The 26,476-nt window shown below is 39.8% G+C and overlaps 1 protein-coding gene across 1 annotated transcript in view; it reads left to right on the top strand.

Moving 5' to 3' along the window:
• The window catches only part of TENM2 (teneurin transmembrane protein 2), a 645,216-nt gene that overhangs the window by 19,687 nt on the left and 599,053 nt on the right, over window positions 1-26,476 (top strand). Inside the window, exon 2 of the mRNA XM_035105136.2 lies at window positions 21,908-22,183. Coding sequence (XP_034961027.1) covers window positions 21,908-22,183 — 276 coding nt within the window. The remainder of the gene's footprint in view (window positions 1-21,907; window positions 22,184-26,476) is intronic.

Below are 26,476 nucleotides of genomic sequence, written 5' to 3'. Positions count from 1 at the left end.
GTTGTTTCCACCACCAACTGTATTTATCCTCATCAGCGGATGCCAGGATATATTACTTCTTCTAAACGCGGGTGTTAAATACGGTCTTTCCAACTAAGAAGCATTTTAAATTAATTTTAGGAAATTTTAATGGACTGGAAATTGGTCTGAGACTTGAGAGTAGCAAATTTTCCTTCTGGCATCAGAAATGTGTTCCAGAAGCCCTAGTGAGGTAATAATCTTTATGGAAATGTCAGATGTTACATACCAATAGATGCTGCATTTGCAGGTTACTTATTTGAACACAGATGTTCCCAGAGCATTTTTAATGCAGCAATATCTGATCAAATATTAAACACAGCATTTTATATTGTCACCTATCCTTTTCTCTTTGAATCTGTCATTCTCAGCTTTCAATGTGTGCAAACAGTTGGCAGGGTAGTTTCAATTTCTGTGCTCTCTCCCATTCTAGTTTTGTGCCTTGATTGGACCAAAGCATAACAGTGATGCATTCCCCCTCTATGAGAATAATATGACTGGCTATATGAGCTACTCTACCCACTGTTCATGGTACTGTTTGTATAGTAATTTGTTATCGGAGCCATTTTGAGGTAACTGGACCTTACACTACAGCAGATGGATCATGTGGGAAGTAAACAACCCTGTCAGTGTCATCAGCCCTAAGGAGGATTGATACAGTGATTTCCCATATGCTTGTCTCATCCCACATGATTCCTCCATCCAAATGAGCATCTGAGTTGTGTGGAATCTAGCCATTGGAAGACCTTTCCACTTCCACCCTGCTTATTGACATTCATTCATTCATTCATTGTGGCCAGTGGCCAGCCACAAACGAGGGGACTGCTCTCACTTCCCCCCACTCCAAGAAGCTGTGCTGGGCCACAAAACGGGGTAAGCAGTCATTTACTGTGCTGGCTCCCACTAGGGCAACTATTTAATTGAATCAGCCCCAAGGAGCTTTCAAGATCTGTGTATTAATTGTTTGTATACCTTCCAGCTTTGGTAGTATGACAGATCCAATAACTTTCATAGAGTTCAGCATTGTGAAAAGCAGCTACAAAATTGTGGCAGGCAAAGCAATCAGGTAAAAGTTAATGTAAGAGTTAAGCACAATGGTAAATGTGCCTATATAGAAATGAATCAAGTTGTTTTTTAAACAAATAGAGACAGGGGAGGTAGTATGCTGCACACATTCCTCATGTGCATACAGCTACGTGCATACAACTTTTTGACATGATTTGAAAAGGAGGATTCCAAATAATGTTGAGGCCATGCATCGTATGACTTACCACTCTTTGCAGACTTACATATGAATGTGTAGAAGCTGTGAACAAGAACAGCCTGTGAAATCCCATTCCTCCAGATGCATCTGAGCTGCTTAGTCCAGCAGTAATGCTAGGTAGTGTCCACCACCACCCTATAGGAAACAGGCCAGCGTAGGCTAGTTTAGGGACGACAAATCAAGCATCAATGCCAGCAAGTGGGATCATCTTTAAGGATGGTTCTGGTTGCAGGCAGGCCCCCATGCTGGTTCCTCCCCCTCCCCGCATGGGCGGAGTAATGTCATAATGCCAGGGTGGCACTATGATCACCCCGTCTTCTTGGCCAATCATTTTTGTGTGGGATGATCATGGGGGGATATAAAAGTAGCAGTGTGAGGCACCTACTTCGCACTGCTGAACACCCGCCCACCCGCCCTTTATTTTAGATGTCCTCTGGCCTTGCTTTGGACTTTGGTTGGTCGCCTGCCTTGGGACGGGGGCCAGGTAGGAATTTTTCCATTTGGCAGATTGGCACTGGCCACTTGGTTTTCGCCTACCTCTTAGCAATTGTCACAACTTTGTAAGGTTTGGCGGTTAGGCATTGGCTCATTGATTTGGGGGGGGAGGTCAGCCATCACCTGCCCCTCCATTGACCAAGGGTATTCCGTTAAAGGAATCCAGGGCCTGGATCCTGTCCGAAGTCTGCTTGAGGGGCTAGGGCCATGCCAGGCCTCTGGGGACACTGGGGAGAGCTACAGGTGGGTTCCCCCGATGTGGCTTCCTCTTTGGGTGGTTTACCCTTACTGACTTCCTGCAAAGGGGGCAGGAGTCCGATATAGTCCTTTGCCAAGCCCTAAGAAGCCAATATGGCTCACATTTCTGTAATCAATAAAGCTGTGGCCTAAAATTTTGCCCAATAACCTTAAACCAAAATTCTGTGTTAGTGTGAATTTTATTCTAACGAGGGGCTGGTTTGGGGGTGTTTCCATGCAACAAGCAAGCTTTGCACTAACAGAGCACTGGCTCAGGAACAGCCAGGAAGGACTCTGCAGGAACAGGTAGAAGGTTGCCACCTCCTCAAAAACTGGTGCCAGAGAAGGCTACCTCAATTTTCATAAAGGTAGGACTGGCTTTGTTCACATGTACTGAAAGAACATTTGCATGGGGCTTATATAAAATATAGTTAAAATATCCTGTAATAATGGATTTATGAAACTGAGAATTACTATTTTATTATTATTATTACCACTACTACTACTACTACTACTACTACTACTACTGTTCTAAAATAGTAATGATGGTTATTGTACTTTGAATATAATAAACCAGCCTTCATTTTCCAAATAAACCTCTGCAGGGATAGTTTTGCCAATGCTTCTATTTTCTAAATCAATCTGATAAATGTGGGTTGGAAATAATAGCACATTACAAACCTCATCAGCATGTTATTCTTAATAGATTGAATGTAATGTGCTGTTTATAACCAACATGTTAGTCTACTGTATGCTATAAGCCTTGTGCATGTAAACTTCCAATATCTGTTTAAAATTACAGCACAAGTTTGAAATTTAAAAGCACAATTAATGAATATTTTTAAAGCACTGGCAACAGGCTTGTTTGTATTAAATAATAATAACAAACTAAAAAGACCCAAAGAGATCCAGAATAATACCATGAATCAACAGTGGTATAATTATTATTATTATTATTATTATTATTATTATTATTATTATTTACGATGGAGGTGGAGACGCTCCTTCAGGTATACTGGACCAAGGCCATTTAGGGCTTTAAAACGTCAGCACCAACACTTTGAACTGTGCTCGGAAACGTACTGGGAGCCAATGTAGATCTTTCAAGACCAGTGTTATGTGGTCTCGGCGGCTGCTCCCAGTTACCAGTCTAGCTGCCGCATTCTGGATTAGTTGTAGTTTCTGAGTCACCTTCAACGGTAGCCCCACATAGAGTGCATTGCAATAGTTCAAGCGAGAGATAACTAGAGCATACACCACTCTGGCAAGACAGTCTTCAGGCAGGTAGGATCTCAGCCTTCGTACCAGATGGAGCTGATAGACCGCTGCCCTGGACAAAGAATTGACCTGCGCCTCCATGGACAGCTGTGAGTCCAAAATGACTCCCAGGCTGCGCACCTGGTCCTTCAGGGGCACAGTTATCCCATTCAGGACCAGGGAGTCCTCCACACCTGCCCACCTCCTGTCCCCCACAAACAGTACTTCTGTCTTGTCAGGATTCAATCTCAATCTGGCATAATAATGTAAGAGAGGTTCCCAAAAGCAACAAGATTTGCACACAAAGGGACATTCATTTTATGTCATGATTGCTTAGCCTTGGGAAAGACCTCTGTCAAAAGCTTTTAGAAAGTCAAAGTGCCGTATATACTCGAGTATAAGCCGATCCAAATATAAACCGAGGCACCTAATTTTACCACAAAAACTGGGACAATTTATTGACTCTAGTATAAGCTTAGGGTGGGAAATGCAGCAGCTACTGGTAAATTTCAAAAATAAAAATAGATACCAATAAAATTACATTAATTGAGGCGTCAGTAGGTTAAATGTTTTTGAAAATTTATTTCAAAGAAAAACAGTAAACTAGCTCTGTAAGTGGAAAATAGGGTAAAAAAAAATGTGGTATCAACAATGACTTTAAAAGTACAAAAACCTTAGCTGAATCAGCAACCAAGCTAAATCACAAGAGTTAAAATCCTTCCAAACTGAATTCTTCCTCATCATCTGTATCCCCAGAGCCTCAGCTGTAGCTGGCATGAGGTTATCAGCATAGACATTGTCATCATCACTGAGTTCGCAGTCATCACCATCACTGCTGTAGTTCCCATACAAAGCGTTGTCTTCACTGCCATCCATAGCATTACTAATGCCACATTTTTTGAAGGTGTGTTGCACCATGTCCTCTGGAATATCTTCCCATGCATCACGAACCCACTTTGGTATCAATTCTATGTCGGGTTTCATCAGATTTCCAACTTTTGTCAGTCGGGCTTGATCAGATGACATCCATTCATGCCACATCTTTCACACACGGTCTTTGAAAGGTATATTTAAACACACATCTAGGAGCTGCAATACAGATGTAAGCCCACATAGAATAACGGCCAAAGTAACTTGAGAAGACTTTTCCAATTTTTTTATGTCATCGGATGTGTGGGCTCTGAACATATCCCAAACTAGCAATGATGGTTTTTTTCTTTAAGGCTGCTCCTGGTCGTCCGTTCCAAATTTCTTCCAGCCATTTTTTTGTTCCATCTTCATCCATCCAGCCTTTAACATGTGCACACACTGTAATTCGTGGTGGGAGTTTGACCTTTTTAGGCAAGGTCTTTCTTTTAAGAATAATGACAGGCCACAGCTTAGTTCCATTAGCCAAAAATGACAGAACAACTGTGAAATGGTTTTTCCCCCATTTCCTGTGGTTCTGAGTAAAATAGTTTTCTCTCCCAAACTTGCCACAGTTCTGTTGCTTGGAAGATCAAAGGTCATAGGTGTTTCATCCATATTCCCAATATCTCCCAGGTCATAGTTATGGATCCTTCCCAGTGACCCCGAGGCACGTCTTCAGCCTCCGAGGCGGGAAGGTATGGCGGGAAGTTTCAGGAGCACTGCCGTGCATGCGTCAGAACAGCGGTGGAGGAGGAGGAGGAAGGAGCAGCCTGAAAGCAGTCCTTTCGGGCTGCTCGTCCCTCCCCTGCCGCTGCCAACAGAAAGGACAGGCACAGGACCCGTAGTTTGGAGAAGCGCTGCACTGTGCCTCTCCCAACCGCGGCCCCTATCCCTGCTCTTGCAAGCGGCAGAGGCGGTGGGGGAGGGACGAGCAGTGAGAAAGGCTGAAACAAATTACTATAACTTGTGATTGAAAATGATGACTACCTAGGATTATCACAAAAAATGAAGTGTTAAGGGTATGGGGAAGACTGGGAAATCAGATAAAATGTAATCATGCCTCCACCTTGATTACTGTGTTAAATCATAGTAACTCAAATATGTATGTATGTATGTATGTATGTATGTATGTATGTATGTATGTATGTATATGGTGTTAATATTAAGCAGAACAGGGAGACAAGTTGGGAAGTGGATGCTGGGAACAGGGAACAGGGGCAAGGCATTGGAGGGTTCTATGTACCTCCTAAATTAGCCCTTCCGTTTGGTTGTAGATGCTTTCCCATCCCCAGTGTTGAAGTAAGATTTGACCACCAGTGCAGTCACTTTCTGTTTGTGGAGTAGGAGGCTGCCATTTCATCCTTCACCTGAAAAATATCTCAGATCAGTCCTGTCTGTCACACACAGGACTCGGAGTCATCTTAGCAGTAATTGTTAATGAAGGTTTATAGAAGCATTTCCCCACCCTGTGCTAGTAACTATGCTGTAGTTTGCTAGGAGTGTAATGCGGGAGGGGGGGGGGTCAGGCTGTGCTGTTGTTGTGAGACTAGACCCTGTGTTTGTCTGGCTTTTAGACTGAGAACTCAGCTAGACTGGTAAGAAAAAGTGATTTTTATGTATTGTATGTGTGATATAACATTGTGCCACCAGATGGCGATGTGAAGTCCCGTTTTTCTCTACTTGTTTTCCCTGTTTAAATTTACAACACTTTAAACTGAAATGCTTCATTGATGTGTCTAGATCTAGCCTGAGTGATCTAATTCATATTTGAATTTGTACTAACAAAACAGTATCAACTTTAAAAAATAAATAAATAAATCAGAGAATGTGGCACAGCTGCTTCGTAAAGTATAATGGCAATTTTTTTTTCGTGGCAGATTGTTTTAATCTTTGGAACTTGCTTCCTCCCCTCCCCAAGCAAATGGGAGAAGGAGAGTGTTTGAGTACTATTGAGGTTACAGTAATGACATTTATAGAAGAGGTGGAGCACAATGATTGTTAAGGGTACTAACTACAAGCAGAGCTCTGTCGTGGTGTAAGCCAGTGTTATGAAGAAGGGTCAGTTGTGATATCGATCCACGGAGATGATGTGGCTATACAAGTGCTGAAGGAAGATCATCCTTTCAGCTGTGTCTTATACAAAAGTTCTGAGAGACAAAATCCAATAAAACGGGAAAGTAGCTCCTGAAAAGACTGAAGGAAAAGGTTAAGTAGAAGACAATGGCTTTTGCCAGGCCTGTCTTTCACAGACAGTTTTAATAATTGATAATTAATTACATTAATGTTTTGGAACCTCCTTGGATATTTTTACTTGAGGTTCCAAGTATTTAATTGAATTTCTGTAGGGAGAGTGTTAATCATTCATTTAAGCCATATATTTATATTAGCCAGTGAAAGAACGAAGTCAAAGGGCTAATCTATTGAGTGAGCAAAGCATTGCTTTTCTGCTGGAGGCCATGCAGAGACTGCAAGTCTCTGAGGAGCCCTTATCCTGGAGACAGCTTGCTTTCAGTACACTCCAGAGACCTTTGGAGTCAAGGATGTGAGTGACAGCTGTTCTTTTTGGATCAGCATAGAAGAGACGATGCTATTGCGATCCTCTTTCATCAAAGTGTTTTATCTAATGCATTAAATATCACAGTAAGCAGGATGGATTTTTGGCATAACACAGTCGAATTAAAATAACTTCAGAAGGAAATGTTTTAATTATCTGAGTTTTGTTTGTCTTTCTGTATGTCTATGTAATGGTGCGATCATGATAAGCCATCTAATATACAAACATCTGAGGTGAAGATATTTTCCCCACCATCAATTTGTTTTGATTTTTGTGTGAATCCACCTAACATTTTACAAAGAATTCTAAACTGCCATTTGGAGATCTGGAGATAGTCAGAAGATTTATTTTTTTTAGCAATTGTTTAACTTTTAAATTGCTGTTAATTTAGAATCTGAGTGACGCTGCATAACTGTCCCAAGGGCAAAAAAGGTCTATCTAAAATTCTTTCAAAAATTGGGTACTATATATATATATATATATATATATATATATATATATATATATATATTATTTGTATCCCGCCCTCCCCTGCCGAAGCTGGGCTCAGAATAGCTAACATCATATAAATCAGTGTTTCTCAACCTTTTTTGGGCCAAGGCACACTTGTTCCATGAAAAAAATCACGAGGCACACCACCATTAAAAAAGTTAAAAAAATTAACTCTGTGCCGCCCTATATTGACTATATAATAATGACTGTAAGAAACACTTGCCAATTGCTGTGTTGGTTGCAATCTCCTGTAATAAGGCTTCACAAGCCGCTGATTTCTCTGCCAGCACAATCCTTTGCTCAGCAAGTTTCAGGTTGAACTCATCCAGCCAGCTTCTTTAAGTTTGTCTAAAACCACCCTCCCGTGGTGGTGGCTGTTGAGAGCTGCGCTCGCTCCGCGTCGTGACCCGGCCGGCTTCCTTTCCGGCCAATGCAAATCGGCCTTCTCGTCGCCGCACGTCGCGGCACACCAGCCAGCGTGAGAAACGCTGATATAAATAATACAATATACGTAAAAACAAGCAATCAAATGAATAAAATGCATCCTAAAATTAATTCAAATAAATTGAAATTAAGATTAGACTGGAGAAATAGCAATCCTCATATTAAAATTGAAAGCTGTTAATGTCAAGTTTCTTCCAAATAAGTGTATATATGAATGCTGACTTACATTATCAAAGTGTTCTTTAGTGTAATATATTTCATTTGTAAACATTTTAAGGGGAAAACTAGATGATCCATGAAATGCATGACTGCATATAATGTTTCATGTTTGAGAACACAGTATGTGGGGTTTAACTCTTTCCACCTCCCATGGTCCCAACAAAATTGCACCTTAGTCTGCCAAAGCTGACATTCTACCCAGGAGGTAAGTTGCCACTGTTGCCAGTACTAGCTCCTTTTTCAGCAAGCAAGCCCTATCATTAGGCACGGTGAAACAGCTGCCTAATCTTGGGTTTCATGAAAGGGCAGCAAATTGTTAATTGCTTTTATAATTTTTGTATTTTTACTAGCAGAAAATAAATATTGTGGGGGTTTTTTCACTTTCAGAACCAAAAGTGTTTGTTTGTTTGTTTGTTTGTTTGTACATTAAATTCATTGGTTGCTTTTTCTTACCAAAATAACTAAGCAACTTGGAGTAGGCTATAAAATAAGGAAAGAAAGAAACAGATACATTAAAACTGGGGTAACTGAAAATAAACTTAAAGGTAATTCTGTTTTGTTTTCCTTTAAAGCTTGATTAAAACAGGTTAAAAACCCTCCCTCTGAGCTTTGGTTCCAGCCCTAAATATTATCTTCATTTGCAAAGTGATCATGTTACATGTGAAATGTAAATATTATAAAAAGTTGGAAGTTCCTTTGTTCTGGTTTCTTCGCTCCGTCCTGTGCGTGAGGGAAGGACCCCGTTGCAACAGTTTCTTTTACTAGAAATAAACTGCCTTGCTTTCTAGACGCCCTGGTGTGGTCCCTGTCATTTTACTCCGCCAAGGAGCCCCGTAAACTGGTCTCCTTGTCAGGTTCTCGGACTCTTCCTGGGTCAGAACCAAGTTGTTTCTGGCTCACCCAACCCCCTAAATTCCTATAACAGAAAACAAATATTTTTTGCTATATTATCAGCAGTGGTACTGTAGAAACCACTGAACAACCAAATAATAATAATTAAAAATTTCAGCATGTAATACTGACACTATGTATCACCACCAATCTCATCTACTTGTGACCCTCCCAACCAAAGCCCTGCATGAAGAGATAAGGTGTTTAACTGGCGCCTAAAACTAAACAAAGACAGTGACAGATAGATATATGCATGCAGCTAATGATATGTGACAATGTATAATCAGGGTGAAATGGTCAGTGGCCAAAAATTTTGTTACATTGGTTAGAGAGGAATCCAGGAAAATATTTTTTTTTCTTTAAGTACAATTTCTTATGGATAATTCAGTTCTTAGATGCTGCTGTAATAAACACAAATTGTTCCACAATAAAGCAGATTACTTAACATTGCAGCTTCAAAGGACAATCATAGTAAAATCCCCAAATTAACCCAATAAGGCCCCCTTTCATTCTTTAGTCACATGAAGGGGATTCCACGTCATAACTAGAGAGTCAGGCTGCATTGCAGTGCATAGGATTCTACTGTGTTAGCATCAAGGGGGCAGGGGCAGGGGCACAACCCCATTTCCTGGTCATTGCATAAACTCGCCTGCACGTTATTACCATGCAGCAGCCACGGTTATATGGTTAGTTTCTAAATCTTACTATGATAGTCCTTTGAAGATGCTGTTCTAAGCGAATATGCCCTTTTGAAATCAATGTGTTTAAGACTAGAGAGTAAAAGGAGCCATTGATTATTGCCCCTGCATGGATCTGCTATCAATCGTTGGCATATGTCAGAGTCATCAAAAATTGGTTATGAATGCAACATAATAAGCACTGTATGTAGAGTTCAACTTTTTTATATAGCTGTCTGTCACAAAGTTCTGAAGTACATTTCTTTAAAGTCTCCCTGTCTCCTGGGGAAAGGGGGATGAGGCAGTGAGTCCCTGGACAGGATCTATGACTCATTATGTCAATCAAACCCTACTTCAGAGGGGAATAAAGAGATTTGTATCTCAAAGCTGTGCATAACGACTTCTCGGCTTTTCATTTCATATTTATGAGCGGTTTACTTTGAAGTGTTTATCAGGCAATACGCAGAAACATGAGAGAGCATTGCCTGAAACCATGTTCAAGTGTCTAATCTGTTAAATGCTTGCTGAGCAGGCTAGTTCATCAGTGCATGCAATGCAAAAAAGAAAAATATATAAACTTTCTGTTTTTGAGGTTCTGAAGCAGAATATTTCTATTAGCAATATAAAAAAGGATTATTAATGCCAGGCATTTTGAAATAATTGTACCATAGAAAACTTACAAAAGCAGTTAAATCCACATTCAAACAGAAGCTAGACAAAATTTAACAATGTAGATAAAAATTACCACAGTGTGTACTCCAACACAGAATATTTAAGTTTGCAGAGGCCACCAGGCTCTTACTAATTCTATGAAAATTAGGACATCAAATAGGAAGAAATCTCAGGCTCCTTTGAGAGACATTCCGGGCATCCTATGAAAAAAGAAACCCTTCCACCCTTGGTCTTTCAAGGAGATAACTGTTCCAAAATGCTTCCCATGGAGCCTGCCCTAGCTGCATATTTTAGCTATTAAACAGAAAATGATCCTAACTGAGACATTCATAACACAAGGTGAGATTAGCAATACGATCCTAAATATGTTTATTCTGAAGCAAGTCCCACACTGTTTGATGGGGCTTGCTTCCAGTTAAATATGCATGGGATTGCAATGGATTACTAAGATTATTTTGCTTTCAAATTGGGTTTGTGATTGTACTATGATGGTGCAACTTAAATCATAAACTAGCAGTTCAGATCCATTCTATCTGTTTTCTAATATTTAAGAGTCTTCTCAGCAGCCCGAGTCTCATTTAATCATAGAAGAAGGAATTCCAGAGTTAGAAGAAGGAATACCAAAGTTTAAAATTAAATAGTCCCACTGACACTCAAATACGTACAAATTATTTGTCATCATAAACAGAAGGATTCTGAAATGTATGAGAATGTTTGTAGTCATCATGTTTTGGATCATGGATATTTAATTGTGTTGTCTCCTGTGTGGGATTCTGAAACCCAAACTGTATGATACACAATATCTTTGATCTTGCCATTAAAAGGTTTAATGCCATTAGGGTTCCAGCTAGGTCACTGATAGTTTATACCGTAGGGATGGAGGAAATACTGAATAGACCTTCCCATGCAAGGAATTTGATTAGAAGGGATTTGAAATGGTTTCTGTCCCAGATCACAGTCCAGAAATGTATCCATTAGATTCTGAGTCTCAAGTCCGTCCGTCCCCCCCTATAGAATTATTTCAGAAAATGGAGAAATCAATGATTTATGGTAGGGACATTCATTAGTAATCATGAGAACAACTCACAAATAATTGTATCTCACACTGAGTTCCATTCCCACATGCATGCAAACACACACTGACATCTTTTCCAAATTAACCGATACCCCAACTCCATCCAGTAGATGAGGTAGCAAATTATATATTGTAACATTTGCTCCCCTGTGAGGAAAGGCTACAACATTTTGGGCTTTTAAGTTTAGGGAAGAGGTGGGATAAAGGAAGACAACGTGATAAGAGGTTTATAAACTTATGCATGGTGTGGAGAAAGTGAAAGAGAAGTTTCCCAATGGAATTTACTTCCACAAGATATAGCAATGCCCATCAATTTGAATGGCTTTGAAAGAGGATTAGACAAATTCATGGAGGATAAGGCTACCAATGATGACTAGTCACAAGGATAAAGGCTATGTTCTACCTCCACTGTCAGATGCAGTATGCCTCTCAATACCAGTTGTTGGGAATCACAAGCAGGGAGAATACTGTTGCACTCAGATCCTGCTTGAAGGCTTCCAGGGATCTGGTTGGCCACTGTTAGAACGGTATAAGCTGAACTAGGTGAGCCTTAGTCAAATCCAGCAAGGCTCTTGTTATGTTTTTCCTTTTACATTCTTTTTAAAAAAAATTGGAAAAAATCAACAGTTGTTACTCATGATATATCGATAGGATTTCCAGGTATATATTTCTGGGTACCAGATACTGGAGAGAAACAACAGAAGGCGGCTCTCACTTCATGATCTGCTTTGTAAGCTACAAGAGGCATCTAGCTGGTCTCTATTGGTAATAGCATGTTGGTCCAGCAAGACATTTTTATTATTTTATGTGCATATTGACTAGTGGCTTAGAGTAAGGAAGTGTATAAGCTTCAATTCCCTTTACAAGCAATATGAAAGTTGGTAATCATCTAGTAGAGTAATGCTGACCTGCATCAGCATTTGTTTACTTGTGACAATTGCACATTGCGGATTTTGTTTTAAGAAAGGGTCAGTATACTTGTCTGTGCTCCTGTCTGTATATTAAATTTACAGATGCCAGTCTTTGGCAGATAAGGCAAACAAATAAATGAATCTTATGTTAAAACAGATACACCATCTGTAGGAATGAATGTTCGAGCTCATGGTTAATTGGCTGAGTTGGTGCCAAGTGCTCCATTTTATATCACTACAATAGAAATTGACCATGAAAGCAAGGAATTATTTCACAAGGTCTAAATAACAGGGGGGGGGGGAAATAAAGCACACCATATTAGAAAGTGTTCCTGATTCAAAAAAGAAGTGAACAGTATAGCAGGGTAATGTGCTGTTCTTTCTGCTTGTTTTTATATAATAGTATATGATTGAGACTCTGATATCTGTGCTTATTTTATTCATAGTTATAGTCATCAGATCCCATTAATGCTCTATTCCCACTGATTTTGGAATAAGCTTTGTGAAACAATGATCTGGCATTTTCATGGTCTGGCATTTTTAATCGAGTGCTAAACCAGAGGCTTTTCTCTGTTCTCTCTCTCTGCTCTTCGCCTTCTTCTTTACATAAAAAGGCATATATCCATTATTATTATCATTATACTACTGGGTTTTATGAAATATTTTTCCTGCACCTTTGAGTGAACAATAACGTGTTTTTTATTTTAGAAATGCGTAAGTTCACACCAGTCAAATACATAGAAATATTTGCTATATAGTGATGTCAGACTCTTGTATCTTGCTCTGTGGGAGCTGTCACCAAGTTGGTGCCCTACAGACATTATTGGACTGTGAGTCCCATCAGCCCTCAGCTAGCTGTGCTTGTTAGAGGTTGATGGAAATTGCAGTCCAATATAACATCTGGAGGGCACCAAGTTGGGAAAGGCTGCTCTACAGGATTGGCTGTGTTTTCTAAAACCAGCACTAAGAGTTTCCACCCACCCACACTTCACTTTTATTACTCCCATAACCCTCTTCCTTATAACAAAGCATGCTTTTAAACTTGGTTAGCTTTTCTCTTTGTTTAAGTGTAAGTCTGCTAAAATAAATAAGCATAGGTGCATGGAACCCCTTTCACATACTTTGTGAGCTTTGTTGAATTTCTATGTGAGTGTTTTTCTGTGATGTCCCTACCTTCTTAACACAATTTGTATACCGGTAGTACAGAGAGCCCTTCTAAGCAAAGATCTAACAGCTGTTAAAGGAAAAGAACTCTTTACCTGTAACTGGGGTCATACTAATCTATAGAATTTTGCTTTTGCTTTTTGAACTGGCAAGTTATGAAGCAGAGTGTAAACAAGTTGTTTGATGTAACTGCATTCTACATTTCCAGCTCTGAAGACTGAAAATCACATAGACAGAAACCTTTACTTCATTCTGTTGGTTCAGTGCAGTGGTCTGTTTTGTACTAATTGAACAAGCCTTGTCAAATCAGATTGTCTTAATGAATGATCCCATTGAATTATTTCCTGTCACCTTTGCCAGTAATTGTTATAAAAAACAATTTTGGGAAATTGCTATGTATGAATTGCCCTAATATGCACAATGCTTAATTGAAAAGTGATTTAGAGGGATAAAATAGGAAAGGCAATCTGACCTGCACTACTAAAAATTAATCATCCTTGTTGAGTATTTATGTATCACCAGTTTTATCAAACCAGCTTGTAAACTGGGTCACCCCTTTTTATTATGTGGTATTTCTGTGAGACAGGTTACCCAATGAACTCTGAGTGAGTTGCATGATTTGGAATGGATTTCAATCCTGGTCTTCATAGTCCAAATCCAGCATAAATGTGCAAATCATTCTAGGAGCCTTGGGGCACTTCAGATTATTGCGTATGTTTGTTTGTTTTTAAATGACCCAATGTGACCCATTAATTACCAGTCAGCCACATGGAAACCACCTTCCCATGAATGATTCCCTCATGGCTGGGTGGGTGAGGATTGAATGCCTGAGTGTTGACCACAGAAATGGCATCTAATCAGAATGGGTACTGTTTAGCCATTATCAGCAGTCACTCCACACTCAGGAAGTCAAAACATTTAAACATTACCCCAACCACAAGGGACCTGCTTTCACACCTAGTGATATTTTAAAGGCTCTAGTGCCAATCACAAAATGATTTGCCAGAAGACCATTTCAAAAGCAGTTGAGATATGGGACTAGCTGTTCAAAGAAAACAAATTAAAACCATTTCAATAGACTAGTGGAAACCCCTTCCATGAATTTAAGCTGGTATTTGAATCTCATCCATAGTCTCTGAGAAGGCCAAGCCTCATGCAGTGGGAAATATTTCCATTCATTGTTCCTATCCCACCCACTGCCTTGTCTTTACTATTTGCATATCCTGTTCCTTTCTTGTTAATATAACATTCCATCTGGTTTGTCTTTTCTTTGAATCTTTTGGTCCCTGCCAAAAGGCTTCTCCTGGTAAAATAGATATAGTTTTTGCGTTTATGAACCGCCCTGGATCCTGTGGTGATCATCATCTGAATCCCTTCTTTGTGTGCCCCCTTTACAAGAGATCCAGAAGGTGGCAATGAGAATAGGCTTTTTTCTATGGTTTCTCCTCTTTTGTGAAATGCTCTCCCCAGGGAGGCTTGCTGGTCACCATCGTTATATATCTTTAGGTGCCTTTTGCCTTTAACTATCTGGCCTTTCAGAAGAGGGTAGGGTATTTTTTATGTATTTTTTATTTTGTTTTTAACGTACCTATGTGGGGGTTTATTGTCTGTCTGTTTGGTTGTAAGTTGCTTTGAGTTGCCCTGGGCAACATAAAGTGACTAGCAAATTTAATAAACAAATAAAATTTTGGTAATTTGCATTTAGAGAAATATGGATCATGTAATCGTGAAAGAGTTTGTGAACCACAGGATTGGTTAAGTCATATGTGTAATGAATAATTAAGCTAAATTCATTTTATGAACATTAGCTTCCTTTGGAATAAGATGTTGAAATATTGAGATCTTAATTGTAATTTGTTTTATTTGCTATGATAGTCAAATGATTGTATTATAATATTGATTATTGTTAAGAGAGAGAGAGAGAGAGAGAGAGAGAGAGGAAGTCACACTGTTTTCAGTGCTGAACAGTTTTTGGCGGGGTGGGGGATTTTATTAGTAAAAGAAAACAAAATTATGACTTTTTTCATTCCTTCAGTAGCCTGTCATGCATTCATATTAGAAGGAAAAGCTGTACATTTCTCAGGAACATCTTAAGGACAATCTAAAAGCAGCAGATATGTGACTGAATCTCTTGACATTTATCTTTTTCCCATTCAAAGCAGATATGTGGGGCCTCAGTTAGATTAGGACTCTGGTGAGGAGAAATATGGCTAAGTCTTCCCTCTGCACCATTTTAAAATATAAGGTTGAAAATACTATGCACACTTTCCTTGAAACAAAATCTGTTGAATATAGTGGATGTTACTTTCAATAAACACTTTTAGGATTGTACACCCTCTCCCATTTAGAAAACATAGGAGTTCCCATTTGTATGTTTGTTTGTTTAATGCATATATAAAAGGTAAAAAAGGTAAAGGGACCCCTGACCATTAGGTCCAGTCGTGACCGACTCTGGGGTTGCGCGCTCATCTCGCATTATTGGCCGAGGGAGCCGGCGTATAGCTTCCTGGTGATGTGGCCAGCAAGACAAAGCCACTTCTGGCAAACCAGAGCAGCACATGGAAATGCCGTTTACCTTCCCGCTGTAGCGGTTCCTATTTATCTACTTGCATTTTGATGTGCTTTCGAACTGCTAGGTTGGCAGGAGCTGGGACCAAGCAACGGGAGCTCACCCCGTCACAGGGATTCGAAACGCCGACCTTCTGATCAGCAAGCCCTAGGCTTAGTGGTTTAGCCCACAGCGCCACCTGGGTCCCTTAATGCATATATACCCCATCTTTATTCCAGGTTGGGATTCAAGGTGGCTTACAACATTTATAAACATTATAAATTGCAAACTAATAAAAACAATAGTTAAAACACATTTATCATTAGTTAAGCATTCGTCCACAGCTTCCATTTATGCTGATGCTAATGTCACTGCATTTTTAATAATAGACTGCTAAAAATTCTTTCTGGTCAGTTTTCATTTAGATAGTTTGTTTCATTTACAATTTCTTGTAAATAATTTTATCAAAAATTATTTATCAGTTCTAGTTAGTTTTACCTTCTTTTGCAGATGATGGTGATGATGATTAGATGTAAAAAAGAAACATCCTGATCTGGAAAGCTTGAGAGGTCTGGGGTACCACTAGCAACAGAAGCCACCCAGCTCAAGCCCATTTTAGGAATAAACCAGGGAAAGTCTATGGAAAGGTACTCCGAGTACCTTCAAGCTGCAGCACCTAAGCCTGCATACTCTCCTTGCTGGTGAGGGCTTGCTAGGAGAGGAATGGGGTGGGAGTAGAGCTCTTGCAACTACAGTTTTGGCTTGCCCAACAAGGCAATCCAAAACTGTTGTCCATGTGCATAATGTTTTATTGTATAACTTATGAGTAAAGCAATTTGTAAGTTTGAAGAAACAGTCTACTTTTCCACAAGTACTACAGATATTATATATGCATAACTTAAATTATTTGAAATTTAGAATTAGCATTGGGCATTTTATGCTTCTTGATGCAAGCCACCTTGATCTTTCTGGACACATTACTCATGATTACATTGAACACTGGTATAGAAGAACTTGGTTTAGGTCAAATGATAGTGTTACAGTTCTGATGCATATTTCAGTTTATTAGACTAGTTAGCTTCTTATCTCAAGAGCCATGTGCATTTTGCCAGGCATTTAATTTTCAAAAAGCCGAATTGTCTGAAAAAGCAAGTTATTTATTTCTTTGTCCCATTCATTATAGTTCCAGTGATGACATACAAAATAACAAGAGGAGTCATTAAGTTCATTTCAGCCATCAAGTGTTACACTATTTTACGTCAAAACCAAATGCTAATTAAAGTGTAAACATCTGGGCATTTAAATGATTTTAAATTCTACAGCTTATCATTAAAATATATTACTGCATTTATAAAACAGCTTATTTAATGTATTCAGAATTTGATTATGTTCATGTTTGCTTTTGTTGCCATCAAAGAAGAATACATTTTAAATGTTTTGATATTCTCTGCTCATTTCAGGATCACTTAATAGTAGACTTCTTTCTCCATTGTAGCTTCATTATCCCCTTCAATTTTTAATAAACAAGCCACTTTTACAGATACATTTTCCATGGATATCAGTGAACTAGTTGTTATGATTTTGCTTTGCTTGCCGAGTTTATAATTTTCAAATTCTTCATGTACAGTACTCTCATTTTCCATTGTTCACTTTAAAAGATGAATGTGTTTGTGCGTGCATGCGTGCATGAACACTTATTTCAAAATATAAATATGTGAATAAAAATCTGATGATTTTGTGCTTGTACTGTATCCATATTTCCTATTTAAGTTTTATAGCATTCTTTATTTATTTATCTTTTAAAAAAAAAGATAAACCAAAGATGTAGATAGAAACACGCATGTTTCTATCTACATCTTTGGTTTATCTTTTTTTTAATGACTGCAATTTGTCTTACAGGAGAAAGCAAGGGGTGAGATGACTAAAAAAATAGCTTTATCGTGCACAATGAGATAAGAATCCATTGTCTCTATTCAGACCAGGTCTCTCCATGGTTTTAAGTTGGGTAATAAGTTGCAATTCAGCAACTTCTCTGTCTTGTGATTCCTGATGTCAGATCAACTGGACCTAATGGTGAGGGGTCACTTTACCTTTTTATCCTTTGGCATAGAGTTTGGCCTGTTTGTCCAATATAGAGAGCTGAAGGCATTTGATGGCATACACAATGTTAGAAGACAAGCAATTAAATAATCCTGAGATGGTATATTTGATGTTGTTGGAGCCAGTACAGTGGTACCTCGACTTACGAAGACGATCCATTCCGCAGCCGTCTTCGTAAGTCGAGGTTTTCAGATGTTGAAGTGCCGCTACGGCGCATGGGCGATTTCACACTTCTGCGCATGCGCCGACCGTGCGCACCACTGTGCAGGCACGGAACGCACGCACCACTGTGCAGGCGCGGAACGCACGCGCCGGGCACGCGCGGTGAAAGGACTTCCGGGGGTTATCGGCTTCAGAAGTCGAAACCTTCGGAAGTTGAAGCGTTCGGATGTAGAGGTATGACTGTAATGGTGTTGTCTGGGTGTATGTGGCAGCAAAGTTGGCATCAGGGTTTATTGCAGGCTCTGGTACCAGTGTCCATGTTAAGTCTGGTGGTTGTATTATTGTGGCTGAGGAGTTGTTTAAGATTACCCTAATTGTTTAATTGTTGTTTAATTGTTGTTTAAGAAACCCTAATTAGTGATCATATCTTCTTGGGCTAGTTATATAGCATATCTTCTCCTGTATGTCTATCAAGGAAACAAACCTTTCTGCTTTTTCAGTGTTCTTCATCTTATGCCCCTGGAAAGAAGGCAGAGTGTAAAGCAGGGGTCCTCAAACTTTTTAAACAGGGGGCCGGTTCACTGTCCCTCAGACGCTGTTGGGGGCCGGACAAGAAGTTTTGGAGAGTGGGCTGGTGCGCTCGTGGGAGCTGGGGCCTCGGAAGACGGGAGCCTGCAGGAGCTGACCGAGAGCAGCGTGCACTGCCCGGTGCACCTCTTCAAGGAGCATAGAGATGGAGACAAGGACAAGCTGGTGCCTCACCTGCAGCTGCTGCCCCATGCAAGCATTTCCACCCCTTCATCTTCCTGCTCCCTGGAGGTGAAGGCCACTACCTGGGCCACTTTGCCACCAGCCTCATCGTCCTCCACCGTCACGTCGGCCACCAATGGGAGTGTGGCGGCAGCCCCACTGAGCCCTAGCCCAGCTGTCCTCCTCCAGGAACGCCACTGCCGCCCCCCTCATGGGGACGCAGAGTGGCAGCAGCCATAGGAGCACCAGGGCGGCGGCGGGAGGAAGAGGTCGAGCAGTGGCAGCTCTGCTAATCCAACACCATGCCTGGTTTACCTCAGCATGGTGTGAGGGTGTCTCTGCCAATCAAACGCTGTGCCTGGTTTACCCCAGTGCTGCACGGCGTTTGATTGGCAGAGATGTCCCCGCACCACGCTGAGGTAAACCGGCGCTCGGCCTCTTCCTCCTGTCGCCATCACAGGGAGTCTTGGCTTCATGGCAGGTTCTTAAATGGCCAGGCGGGCCGGATTTAGAACCCGGTGGAGCCTGGGAGCTGTAGTTTGCTCATCCCTGGTATAAAGAACCGTTCTGGTTACAAGTTTCCATGGTGTAGGAGCATGAACCTTTTTCTCCTTAAGAATCACCGTATCTGCCAAGAATAATGTCTTTCCATAATAGCAAGGTAACTCCCATATGAACTTAAAGAGACTGGATACAACTTGCATATATACACAAGGTGATAGTTTTTTTGGATTGAGTAGCAGGAAGGGAGGATACACTTCCTCAATGACACATCTTAAAAATTATACCTTTGAGCTATACAGTGTGTTAAATATCCTGTCCATATGTATCTGCAAAACTTGAGAAACCCAACATCTTATCTGATTGGTCAGTAGCTTTCCCATCTCTTTGTCTTTGCCAACTAGGACGTAGCATTAAATGGACAGGTTGTTTTTTTTTAAAAAAAATGTCTTCATTTATGCCTGGAGAAGCTTTTACCTGTTCATATCCAGAACAGAACCCATATCATTGTCATATTGAAGTATGCTACAGTTTGTTTGTGAGTTACTGAAACTAACTTTAGTATTCATACTGAGTGTGAATTATTATTTTCAGGCAACCCCTTTTCTTTATCTTTAATCAGAGCCGTGGAGCTGACTATTTTACTGTCTCACCCACATACTTAACTGCTCATTCATGCTCCAAACTTTTAGAGAGACATAGGAGAAAGGTATGGAGCAGAGAGCTTACTAGCAGAATTTCCATATCCTGGAGTTAATTTCTGCAGGTCTTAAGCAACTCGTGGTTTAGGAGCAAGGGGTGGGATATACTAGGATTGCAGCCTAAGTCTACCTTTGAAATCAACAGAACTTGAAAGCACTTCATTTGAGCTGGAACATACTCATGGAATCTTCATTTATATAGACAGCGAGAACAGCAGTCTCCTCCCATCAGCATATAGGTCGATCAGTAAATAAAGGCATAGGCATATCACTTACATACATGCTTTTATAGATATATCTATATATCTTTTTAAAATAAAAACTAAGAAAACAAATACACATGCACATGTACAATCCTGCAAAAATGAGTTGTGACTGAATACTGCTAGGTTTCCTGAAAATCAATAAAATGTTAATGCTAAAAGATCAAGCAAGCTTCGTTTATGGTTCTTGGGGTACTTCAAACTATTCTATGTACACCAGGCATCCCCAAACTGCGGCCCTCCAGATGTTTTGGCCTACAACTCCCATGATCCCTAGCTAACAGGACCAGTGGTTGGGGAAGATGGGAATTGTAGTTCAAAACATCTAGAGGGCTGAAGTTTGGGGATGCCTGATGTACACAATGACGATTGTGTTATAGAGCAGCCATCACTCACCTTCAGATGTTTTGGACTTCAACAGGGGGCTGCTGGGGCTGGCGCTCAAAATATCTGGAGGACACCAGGTGAAAACTGTTGAAAAGTAAGCCAATGCTTATAAGTTGTCCCAACTATAATACACTTTCCAGGTTTCCCTTCTCCATTTTAGGAAACTGATCAAAGTTGCTAGATGTGGGCAATGATCCAGAGAACCATAAGACTACGTACATGAGCTCAATCAGAGTTTCGACTTGTCTTTTTCTTAATAAGCTACCCTTGCCAAAGGCCACAGGGTACACTATGTTTGCTACTAAGAGAACTTTATGATATAGTATGCAGTTTGTGATTTAGTTTAGGCATACACTGCACTGCCTCATTTTACTTGTGTGGGCCTAAGGAACTCTTTAGGTTATTGTTGTGTATTAAAGTAATAGCACAGCCAAGTATGTATTGTAATATAGAGTTTATTGTATTGTATTACAGAGTTTATTTGAATGTACAAGTTCCAGCGGGAACGTCTATCATTTGCTGGTTCAGGTGCAGGATTTGGATCCTCTGCCGGATTGGTTTTCGCGGGAGGGAATCTGTGTCATTGGTTTCCGCCAAAATGTATCTTTCGTCCCAATACCTTCTAAATCCGGCCCGCAGGCGGTCCGGGAATCAGCCTGTTTTTACATGAGTAGAATGTGCCCTTTTATTTAAAATGCACCTCTGGGTTATTTGTGGGGCCTGCCTGGTGTTTTACATGAGTAGAATGTGTGCTTTTATTTAAAATGGTTGTTTGGGTTATTTGTGGGGCATAGGAATTCGTTCTCCCCCTCCAAAAAAATAATAATAGTCCGGTCCCCCACAAGGTCTGCTGAAAAAGTTTCCTGAACCCTGTTCTTACATAATTCATAGGAGTCAGTAGTTTTTTAAACATCCACCAAAGAGAAAAACATTGCATACACATGATAGTGAAAGTGACACATTACCATCCAGCTGTTTTTACTGAAGTATTTGTGGACCCTGCAACTCCTGAAAACACTTTTTCCCCCATACACGTTGCTATATTGTTCTGCCTGAACAGCTTTGCCAATATCTGCACACCTAGTTCTATACATGTTCTACATAAATGGAAAGGTAAAAAAGGTCTGTTACTTTAATTTTCCAATAAATTTACATTTAAATTTAAAAGTGCTCTCATGTTTTAATTATGTTTTCCCCTTCCTATTTTTTCCCCTAGGAACTAACTTCACTCTTGCTGAACTAGGAATCTGTGAACCTTCTCCCCACCGAAGCGGCTACTGTTCGGACATAGGGATAGTTCACCAAGGCTATTCCCTCAGCACTGGGTCTGATGCTGACTCAGATACAGAGGGAGGAATGTCTCCAGAGCACGCCATACGGCTGTGGGGGAGAGGGATTAAATCCAGGCGCAGTTCCGGTCTGTCAAGCCGTGAAAATTCTGCCCTTACCCTGACTGACTCTGACAATGACAATAAATCAGATGAGGAAAACGGTAGGCCTATTTCTCCCATAAATTTCATAATTTACATCTATAGGTGCATATTTAAGATCAGGTATTTGCTCTATAATATATAAGTTTTTATTTGCCCGTTTTCCTTGTGAAATAAAAATGTTGCTGCAATAATCTCAGTCGTAGGTGAGCAACTGGCAGACCCATAGTGCATTTATTTTAGTGAATTTGTTTATTTTACAGGAGCAAATTGTTGTTGTTGTTGTTTTGTTTTGTTTTGCAGCTATTAGATCTTCCTTGGAATTTATGACAGGTCTCGGATTTCCCAAAAGTCACATTTCTAGCCCACGTATAGAGGTTTTGGATAAAAGCAAACATATTTGGATACAAAAAGTATAAACTACATTTTGGAAAAAAGCATTTCAAAACTAGAATGTGTACATATGACTGTCTCATGCCACTAAATTGTTTTGGTAGCATTGGATTGAAGTCATATTTGGGTAAATATGTCAAGAGATTTTTTTATTTGAAAAACACAAAATGTGTTGTTTTCTTTTTAAAAGTCTTTAGGCAAACAAAGGTTTCTTGTGTGTTATGCATAGCATGAAACTATTTAGACACATGTTAAATTACAATTGTACAAGCAGAAGTATTAACATTTTAAACATCTTGCTTTTCTCTTTGAAAAATCTTGTTTACCACAAGAAAATCAATGTTTTTTTCACATCACCGAATTTTATAAAGTTTGGAGCTATATTATCATACAGATTGACAGGTGCCCCACTGGTTCAGTACCACTGCACGGACACTTACAAAGCTATCATTAATTTCTCACGCTTGTGCCCAGCAATGGCTTCCTACATAATAAACACTGTGTCCTTCAGATCCAAATCAATAACTTGTTAGGTATGCACCTTTTGAAAAGGTATAACAAGAGTCTATACTGTAGGAAAAAGTAGACACACACAATGCAAATTTGCAAGGCACATGGGCTCAGTTGCTGTTGTTTTTCAAATGAATTTTATACATGGGCACCTGCCCATGTGAACTGTCATTTTGATGAATAGATTTCACTGACTATATTTCTAATTCTTAGGGTTTTTTACTGCTATGGTTCAGCTGCTATATTAAACACACTTAAAAGCTCTATTAAAAAAAAACCCTGGCATTTTGATACTGAATGCTAATCACAGATTATATCATTCCACTTCAAAATAATAAACTGTCAATTTTCTTTTGGTATTAAATCAATTTTGGCACTTTCCTGTACATTTGCAAGTAGCTTAGTGGAAGCTTAATTGCAATAAATCACTCTAACATGAATATTTTCAACACTGGTGCTAATTCTAATTCACATTCTAGGCTTACGGGATGCCTCTTCACTTTTGGAGCTTCTTAAGATTGAATTCCATTTAAAAGTAGATTCTATGAATGTTGAAGTATTACTAGGTTTGAAAAATGTGTTGATTAGCTGAAGTAATGTTTTTAAATTCATATAACCACAATGGCCTTCCAGAGTTTCAGAGACATAATAGTAACCAAATAAAAATCTCTACAATTTTATTTATTATACAGCCACCTGGAAACTTCTATCACAAGGTTGGGGAACACTTCTCCAGTTTTACAATTTGAATTCTAGTTTCAAAACAGTCTTAAATCAGTGCCATATAAAAAGCAGCATTTGTATGATAAAATGTTAACAAGATCATTGAATATGTAGATTATGAAAGCTACATTATGTTCAAAATGAGTCTTCCAAGAAAGTGTAGCCTTAAAATGAATTCCTAGTTACCTGAATTCATTACAATAGTAAATCAATGACTTTTAATTTATTGTTGATGTTTCTGATGTTCCTTTCCAAAGACTATAGCCTTGTTCTTTTGACTAATTAATCTTTAAATTTTCCTCTTTACAACATTTGCCAAGCCTAGACTATTGCCTTTGTAGACCTACATGTAAGTCTTATGGGGTCCAATTGAAAAGGGGGGTGGGGATTCTGTAATGTTTTTCTGCCTGAGGAAAGCATTACATCCATGTGAGTTCTTTGGCAATGCAAGCAAAGGCCTAATCTGTACTGGTCCCAGGTTGTGGAATGACCTCCCTTGTGCCATCATTGTATGCTTTCCCAACAGCTCGTCAAGATGCATATCTTACCCTAGGCCTTTGGTTGAATAGATGCTTCCTTCCTCCTGCATTGATCTGTGTTGCTGTTTTAACTTGCTGGCAATAATTAGGTTGTTGCTCTCTCCCTAGTTCCTTGAATATGGCTATGATAGCGTCACATGGGCTGGGCACTAGGCTGTAGCACCATTCTACCAGGGAGCAAGAGAGGTCTCCAGCAAGGCATGTGCATCACTGCTCTTGTTGTTGCCATTGCCACCAGGCCTTGTAAGTGGGAGTCAGGTAAAGCTACAAGGGCTTATCAGCAAGGGCTGTGAGGCTGTGAGCAGGAGTTAAAAGGACTTGCAGGAGTTTGGACAGATGTTCAGCAGGGCAGTGGGATTTGAATTCTTCTATGAATAAACTTGCTTTGCTTTGCTTTGCTTTGCTTTGCTTTGCTTTGCTTTGCTTTGCTTTGCTTTGCTTTGCTTTGCTTTGCTTTGCTTTGCTTTCAAACCTTGAACTCAGCCAGAGGGGTAGAACCATTATTAATTTTAATATTTATTACAGAGGGGACTCCTCAAAGTTCAAAGAAGGATACTGTACTCAATTACTTTCAGTGTGCTCAGTTATCCAAATTTCATGACCTGTTTGAGTAGACACAGCATCCCTAAAAATGGTTAAAAGCTAAGCAAAACTAACCTGCAACAAATAATTTACCAGCATATTGAGTCTATTCAGTGTAGTGTGATGTATTATCTAAAATGGCAATGGCCAAATGTCCCCTGCTCTTGCTTTGATGCAAAAATGTATGAAAAATAGAGGATATCTTCAATTGAATTCTATATTTAGAAACCCCATTGTGCTCCAGACAACTAGGGATGTAGCACCTCATCAAGAAGAGACACTTGTTAACAGTGAGTGTCTCTAATTGGTTTACCTTTAAGTAGGTCATGCTCAACCACAGTTTTGGTCCCTGCCACTGCCTCCTCCGACATCTGGTCCCTCTTTCCTTTTACTCTTAAGAGCTCAGAACTTACCTGGGGCAGAAGAGGAGGATTGTAGTGAAGGGAGCAAGGCTCTCCAGCTCCTTGGCAGAGCAGTACATTTCTCACAAGCTAATTGTGCTTATTTCTGCTGCCTTTATAATATTATACCAGGGGTCAGCAACCTTTTTCAGACATGGGCAGGTCCACTGTCCCTCAGACCATGTGGTGGGCCGGAATATATTGGGGGGGGGAGGAAATGAATGAATTCCTATGCCCCACAAATAACCCAGAGATGGTTTTTATATAAAAGCACACATTCTACTCATGTAAAAACACCAGGCAGGCCCCACAAATAACCCAGAGATGCATTTTAAATAAAAGGACACATTCTACTCATGTAAAAACACGCTGATTCCCAGAGCGTCCATGGGCCGGATTGAGAAGGCAACTGGGCTGCATCTGGCACATGAGCCTTAGGTTGCCTACCCCTGTGTTATACAGTGCTGCCAAAGGTGTTTGCCATGTTTCAATATATGACCTGAAATATCAGGGTTGTAGCCTTCTCATGGTTTCCGTCTCAGTAGGAATGAGTGTTAAGGCTCTTCTCTGCATGCTTCAGTGGTTTTGATTCAGTCTGCCACTCTTTCACTGTATATATCTGAATTTTGTGACCTGAGTTTGAGTAGACATGGCATCCCTGAAAATGGTTAACAGCTAAGCAAAACTAACCTGCAACAAATAATTTACCAGCATATTGACTTTATTCAGTGTAGTGTGATGTAGTGGTTAGAGTATTGGACTCAGACTAGGGGGGATCCAGGTTCAAATCATTCTGTAGCTGTTACTATCAATGGTCAAGTCATAGGTCACACAGCCAAACCTACTTCACAGATTTGTTATGAAAATAAAATGGGAGGATGGCATGTAGACCATATTGTTCCATGCTGCTTCGGCAGCACATATACTAAAATTAGTAGACCATATTGTTCCTAAGGGGAAGAATGGAATACAAACAGCAAGTATGCAACAAATATGTGGTCTTGCATTATTAAATTAAGGACAAGATACTGTTGTGAAAACAAAACTTTTATGGTTGATGAAATTTCAGGCAATAATTGTTTTGTACATTCAGAATTGTTTCAACAATGTTTTCCTTTATTGGAATCTGCACTGTAGGTTTTTGCACACTTAGCTGGGAAGAAATCCCACTGAAAACCATAGGAATTATGCCTTGGGTTGCTTCATT

Source organism: Zootoca vivipara, chromosome 2 (genome assembly GCF_963506605.1).
Source record: "Zootoca vivipara chromosome 2, rZooViv1.1, whole genome shotgun sequence".
NCBI lineage: Eukaryota > Metazoa > Chordata > Lepidosauria > Squamata > Lacertidae > Zootoca > Zootoca vivipara.
Note: the sequence above shows the minus strand (reverse complement) of the source record. Positions and strands in the feature narration are given on the sequence as shown.